General features: G+C 38.2%; 1 protein-coding gene across 1 annotated transcript; it reads right to left on the reverse strand.

Moving 5' to 3' along the window:
* Window positions 1-3,118: 3,118 nt before the first annotated feature.
* On the reverse strand, window positions 3,119-6,857 carry LOC107719858 (patr class I histocompatibility antigen, B-1 alpha chain-like). The gene is made up of 8 exons (XM_016527398.1): window positions 6,614-6,857; window positions 6,241-6,525; window positions 5,964-6,089; window positions 5,505-5,564; window positions 5,346-5,417; window positions 5,041-5,097; window positions 4,677-4,744; window positions 3,119-4,102 (listed from the first exon to the last, which is right to left on the reverse strand). Exons 1-8 carry the CDS (start codon window positions 6,855-6,857, stop codon window positions 4,034-4,036), a joined length of 981 nt encoding a protein of 326 aa, XP_016382884.1. The 3' UTR covers window positions 3,119-4,033.
* Between the last annotated feature and the right edge of the window lie 242 nt (window positions 6,858-7,099).

The following is a 7,099-nucleotide window of genomic DNA, read 5'->3' on the forward strand; positions in this document are numbered from 1 at the left end:
GGGGGACTGTAAGCGGACACCGCCGCTTCGGGAGCCTTGTGAGTGGGCCTCGCCAACTCGGGGGAACTGTGAGCAGACACCGCCGCTTTGGGAGCTTTGTGAGCGGACACCGCGAGGAGGTCTCACACCCTTGGGAGGACCGCGAGCAGACCACGCTGCTCGCACTGACATCAGCGGGGGTTCCTGCACGCTGCTTATCAGCCCGGGACGCTCCGAGAACAGGCGTGAGGTATTGGGTGCGGCAGACGAGGCCTCTGACACCCTTTGGATTGCCGCTTCAGGAGGACTGTGAGCGGGCTCCGCAGTTAACTCCACCCTGAAGGCTGAGCCACTCAAATGCAGAGCCAGGTTAATGTAGTCCTCCAGCGACTCCTCGGGGACCCAGTATGGCATTAGGGACTTGAAGAGCTCGACCAGGCTTCCCCAGAAGACGACCATGAGGCAGATCTTCTCCATCGCCGACCGATGAGCCACTCCAAAGAAGTCCCTGGCGTACTCCTCAATACTCCAGTCTCCCTGACGGATGTTGAAGAGTTTCCCTGCTGGACCCATGTCTGCTGGCTGAATTCTGTCACGGGGCGGTAAGAGAGCACCGTAGAAGAAACAGGGTCTGGGTCCACAAATTAATCAACAAAAACAGACAAAGCAAAACAGAAACAAAAAATAACTCAACCAAGAACAGGACCGGGATACAAATACGGCAACAGAGCAACAGAAAGTGCTCGCATCCACAACCTACAAACAAGAAATACAACTACCATTACAATAATTCAGCCAGGCAGAGTGGTGAGTGAGAGGAGAATATATAGTCTGTGACAATGGGGAATAGCTGAGGGTGTAATGAGTGACAGGTGAGTGGAGTCTGGGGAATGGAGTCTGGGTGGGAGGGAGATGGCGACCTCTGGTGGTGAGAGGGAGAAACACAGGGCCCGGACCCCTGACACGAACGAGCAGAAAGAATGATTCAGACAATCAAGAGAATGCTTACGAAGTCACAAAGTGAGAATGGAGATCCATATATTGCTTTACTGGAATATCGCAATACTCCATTAGATGGCATTGGAATGTCACCAGCACAACTTCTAATGGGGAGAAGGTTGAAAACTAAACTGTCAACTTCCACCACGCTGTTGACTCAAAAAGGAAATAAACAAATAAAAATAAAAATAAAAACTCAAACAAAGACAGTCGAAGCAGAAATGTTATTATGACAAAAACACCAAGCAATTGTCAGATCTGGAAGAGAAGTTGTCAGATCACCAGGAGACAAAGTGAGGATACAGCAAGGACAAATCTGGAAACATGATTCTCCAAGGTCATTGTGGCCTCTGGCAGGAGTTATTGAGCAGTAACGGGACGAGTCAGTAATAACTAACCTCTCTTCTTATTTTAATACCAGTTTCCTCCTCAAGCATGACGTAAACAGTAAAACGTCTGGTTCAAAATAGCAGTCATGAACACAACAGTCATACATTGTTCACACACTTGATGGAAGGATTTATTGAAGAAACAGAAGGCATCTATTAAAGACAAAAGAACAATCATTTCCTTCAACAAGTGATCGAGATGACTTTGACAATGAGTCAAACACTAATGCAAACCTGGGAAGCAAAATGAATCCAGACTTACCTGTTGTGGTGGAGCAAACACGTCAAGAAAGATCATCTGAGAGCAAGCCAATCATCATCACTAGATCTGGAAGAGAAGTTAAACTTCCTTCAAGATTCAGAGACTATAAAATACACTAAAATAGTCACTTAAATAAATGCATCAGCGTAAATGCTTAATTATAAGCAATAATGCTTATGTGGTTAATGCATTATTTAATGTTTTGATAACTGTTTAAAAAAAAAAGAGGGGGATGTAATGTATTCAAGTGTAATACGTAATGATAAGTGCGTAACATGGAAGTAATAAAAGAAAAAGCATGTGAGTTCTAGAGTCACCTGTGTGTCGTCTCATTTTATGGTTAAAAAAACAACAACAATACATGAACCATTCCGTACATATACTACAAGCAGGGCGTCACTGAAAATGAGTGTGTTGGTTTGTTTACAGAATGCTGTTGTCACTGTTGCAAACTCCCATGTAAACAAATAAAAAACAAATAATTATTTGAAAAATATAATTTACCTGCAGCCAGTAGGCCCCTCCTAAGTGTAGGTCCCTGGGCTTCAGCCCATTGAAGCCTGTGTGTTAATGAGCACCTGTTCATATGAAACAATTGTTCTAAACAGACTAAATCTATTATTATAATATGTTTAATAATAATATAAATTTAGACTCAAAACCCCACATTTAAAAGCAACGCTAACAGGATTAATCAAGATCCTGGAAAAACTTAAATTCCTAATTTTCCGTTTGTTTTGTCAGTATATCTGTTTATCCTATAGGGTCTTGTTTTGATAAATTAATTCAAGGCAAAACGTGAAACATAACCCTGTTGAATAATTGCTATCCTGATATTAATCATGTATATAAGTAATAAAAGTGTTAGATAGTTCAGCCTTTATTCTGTCATCTTTTTCTCACCCTCAAATTGTTCCAAACCTGTATGAATTTCTTTCTTCTGCTGAACACAAAAATCTGGGTATCGCATTGACCTCCATAGTATTTTTTTCCATAACTGTGTATGCAGCTTTTTTAGTTGACAAAACTCTATAATATATTGGTATTAATACTCTAGTTAAATTAGTATAGATACACTTTCTTCATGTACGATGTTATCATAAATTCGTAATCAAATTTAAATTCTGTCGGTACAAACCAGTTTTAGATAAGGAAGTGTAAAATGTAATTTTCACTTTCGTTCTCTGATGAACGCAGCAAAATTCATACCAGTTTATACCGGTACTTCAACGTCTGAACGCAAAAACATTCCCCGTGTTCGTCCTGAGACATAGGCGCCAGCATCCCTGCGACCATGCAAAGGACAAGCGGTCTGCTGGAAACTGATCGCAGAAAATGGTGGATGAGGTTCTAACTAAAACTAAAAATATATAACGATAATATCTGTATCTGGGCATAAGTTGATGGAGCAAGACTTAAATCAACAACGTTGGATCACTCAGTGAAACCCTTCACTTAGAGGGTTACTTTTAAAAAAACGACAACAATATTGTTAAAATAAGTCTTTAATGAATATGAATTCACAGTAACCAATTCTTTCTCCATTCCTATTGTTAACAAATAACAATAAGAGATAGCTAGAGTGCATTAAACAGATTTAGATTAGCAGACATTTACAGAAACGTCAGAAACAAAACCATGTGTCTGACTCTGTACAATTGTTTACATGAAGTAAACAGTAAAACATTAGAAATCAGATTTAGACAGTCCATTCTGACAGTGGAAACAGCTGAAATTTTTTTCTTAAAACAGGTGAAACCATGTTTATACTATATATATTGAGAATAAATGGGTCCCACATAGCCAACAGACATTCATTGATACCACTGATCCATTTGGTATCACGAAGAATGATTGTAATGATCATTGCCTGTATAAATTTAGTGTATTAAAGCAAAATTAATCAACTAATGTAAAACGATCACAATATTAACAATTTTTACAGAGTAAGACATTTAAGAGTATAAAAAAATTTGATCTCATTTATATAGAGTATTCCAGATAATTATTAGGAAATTAGATAATTTCTCAAGTATGCTCCGTACCAATTATTTTCATTGATACTACAACTATCAAATATTTTTAATGATGGTATTAAACATATCAAATATGATGAAAATGTGTCCACTCTGGCCCTTTATAAGTAGCAATAATAATAAGTCTGAAAAATCAGCTCTGTTCATATAAAAATATTTTTCTTTGGGTACTTAATCTGGAAAACATAATTTTCTCAAGCAAAGTGTTAAAAAAAATTCCAGATTATATGAAAAATGAGAGAGAAAGACTTCATTGGAGATTACAAGCAACCTCCAAAAACATAATGATTGTCAGGACTGTCAGCATCGACAATGACAAATACCACAGATCTGCCATTACAAATGTTCAGTGATGCTCTGACTCTGAATCATGGCTTGTCCTGTTGTAGCAGTGATTGTGCTTCTGCAGGCCGGCTTTGACCACTGGAGTCCTCACACTGAAACACAGACATAAATATTTGTCATTGAATTTACTATTAGGAGTGGCTAAATATTAAGCAACCGACGTTTGATATTTTACATGTGAGTATATATCCAAGACACTCTTTATTCAGAGCTAGCTACACCAGATTACACCATCCTATTTGAAATCAATGGATTTCCAGTATCCCCAAATGTAGAGTTCACTTCAGTGTGTAGGGACCCTCAGCAAAAATAGCTATCCACATCCTGGTACTGACCCTAAAGTCTGCTTTTGTCTGATAACTCTAACTTGCTTTGGGTCATATCTATCCAGGTGTATGTAATCAAACATTTGCAGTTCATCCAGGATGCTGCAGTCTCCAGCTGATGTTCAGCTTTCCCAAATATTCACATGTAACTTCTGTTCTCTGCACCTCCCACTGGTTCCCTATCCCTGCTAGTTCAAACCCCTAACCCCATAACAAGGCTAATCTTACATTTTGTTGACCACATGATGTTTTTCCTGTGCTACCCTAGCCTATGGAAAAACAGAAAAGTGTCAATGTGATCCATCTGGCTGCACTGATATTACATGTAAAATATAGTTACCACGTGGTTCACTGCCTCCTGAGAGTTAGTAGGACTGCTGTCTGGAGTTGAACCAGCACTCTCTTGTCCTGTTGAGAAACAGTAAAATGTCAAAGTGTTTCTCCAGTGCTGTGTATGAGATACCATAATAACTAGGGATGCACCAATCAATCAATAAAAAAAATGGAAAAGGAAAAAAGCAGCATGTACAGTGGTGAAAAGCTTGCATATACAACTCATGATGCTTTGCTGTGTGTGTGTGTGTGTGTGTGCAATGAGATTCACAATGAGAACAGTTTAGATTACAGGAAGACAAATGATGTATTAAATGATGCATTCTGATTTTGGTGCATTATTTAAAGAAAAGCATGAGTGGCATATTCACCAGAGTCAGAGTCAGCACTGTGCTCCCTTCCTGCTGTTACTGTATTGAGTCCGTCATCTAGATGTAGCATAACAATCATAAGTTCAAGTTAAGCAGCAATACAAGTCACATCAGAGATTCTGAACTGCATAGTAAAATGTATCTCTACTGGACATGTATCACCAATGCCTGGACATTTTACTTATATTTACACTTTGATTCCACATTCTTTTTAACAATGTTTACAGCGGACATTTAATGAACAATTTGTATATACATACAATTAACATCACCCTGGTAAATGGAATATCTTAAAACATATTTACCAGAAGGGGTTCCATCCACCTGAGATGAGCTCGCATTGCTGTCTGATCTATTACTAGCATTCGCTGGTTCTGCTGAAGAAACAGTGAGATGTTAAAGTGTTTTTTAACATAGCCTGGTGCATAAGACTGATTAAATATTGGGAATGGGATAACTTGTACCTTGCAGAGAAACATTCTCTTCATCACTGCTACGTTTCTGGCCATTCCTGCAGTTGAAAGCTAAAGGGCATGACAGAAAAAATAAATGTATTCTGAATACTCTTTGCACTGTAATACTAATATAAAAATAACAATGGTCCAAAAGCTCGGGGACAGAAACATGTTAAAGGAAATGACTTCCTCCCCACTGTAATCTTATCTCAAGTACAAACATATCTATTTGGATCTTTATTTGTTAAAGGAATAGTGAAATGAAATGAAATGAAATGAAATGTCATGTCATCATTCACTCACAATTTGTTCAACACCTGTATGCTGTTTGTTCAGTGGAACTCAAAACCATTATATAACGACTACAAACAATGACAACATTTTCTTCTTGTGGAAAATTATTCCTTTGAAAACACAAAACCAAATATAAGAATGTTTTTGGATTATCATTAATCAGTCACTACTCACCAATAATCTTTTTCTTCTTTAAGACGAAAACCACTACTACAACGACTGCCAGCACAATCACTGCTCCAATAATTGCTCCAATCATACCTGCAATAGTCTCTGGTGGGCAGTCCTGGCATTTCCCATCTATACAAATAAAAAAGATAGATATTTTAACTCTCTGAACTTATTAAGGATATGACAAGCATAAAAAATGGGAAAATGTAAGTTCATAACTTAAAAGTCTTTTGTTTTATGACATTTGCATGTGATATTTCTGTCTATATACTTTAATTACCCCATTTAATGATAATTGGTCCTTTGAGGGTACTGTGAAACACAAAACAATCAAATTCTGCTTTTTCATCCTCCTTGATAACCACACTCTTCCTCAGCTGGAAGGTTTCATCATGGTTTGGTCTGACTCCTGAGGATTCAATCTCATCTTCAGGCAGGGATGTGCGATATTTCCTTATGGTCAACATCACATCTTTGGGGTAGAAGCCAGTGGCCAGACAGGTGAGTTTCAGCTTGCTTTTGTCACTGGTACACCTTTTTGCAAACACATGAACTTCTGGAGGAGCTGAAAACACAGAAAACAATTTATCAGTGAGTTATATCTCTGACAGCTGCAGATCATCAACAAATACAAATACTGTACATTTACTCACAGCCCTTTTTGAGCTCCTCATCTCCATAGTCTCTGAATTTGTTAAGCCAGTCCACACACTCTTTCTCCAGGTAGCCCTTGGTGTACTGGTTTAGGATGGGCACTTTATCCCACTTTCTCTTGGTTGGAACAGCTGCATCAACAGGAGCGACCCACTGAGACTCCTTATCATCAAAAGATAGGAAGTTCTCTCCATCGTAGCTGTACTCATCAATGCCTTTGGAAAAATCACATTGTAAAGGCATTTATTTTCAATAAAAATTAAGGAAATAATCTAAAAGTTGAAAATAAAGTATCGGGTAGGGTTAGTGTAGGTGTAGGGAGGGCTTTATTGTACCAATAAGGTGGCATCCATTTAATAATTAAAATGATAATTTACACTCAATGCGTTATTATTGCATACTGTTTTATAATGTACTACAATACTGAAGTGCAGATAATTGCCACTATTTGCAACAAGTAGTATACTTGATAGTAGAAATCCTGC

This window comes from Sinocyclocheilus rhinocerous, unplaced genomic scaffold, assembly GCF_001515625.1.
Source record: "Sinocyclocheilus rhinocerous isolate Xijiao unplaced genomic scaffold, SAMN03320098_v1.1 scaffold1563, whole genome shotgun sequence".
Taxonomy (NCBI): Eukaryota; Metazoa; Chordata; class Actinopteri; order Cypriniformes; family Cyprinidae; genus Sinocyclocheilus; species Sinocyclocheilus rhinocerous.

What these genes read in the sequence shown, in the direction of transcription:
- LOC107719858 (XM_016527398.1), bottom strand. Translation starts at nt 6,857, where the DNA reads ATGCCTTTACAATGTGATTTTTCCAAAGGCATTGATGAGTACAGCTAC. An exon ending in ACCAATTATCATTAAATGGG is followed by an intron (nt 6,090 to 6,240) that starts GTAATTAAAGTA and finishes TTATTTGTATAG; the next exon opens with ATGGGAAATGCCAGGACTGC. An exon ending in GGTGGATGGAACCCCTTCTG is followed by an intron (nt 5,098 to 5,345) that starts GTAAATATGTTT and finishes TGCTACATCTAG; the next exon opens with ATGACGGACTCAATACAGTA.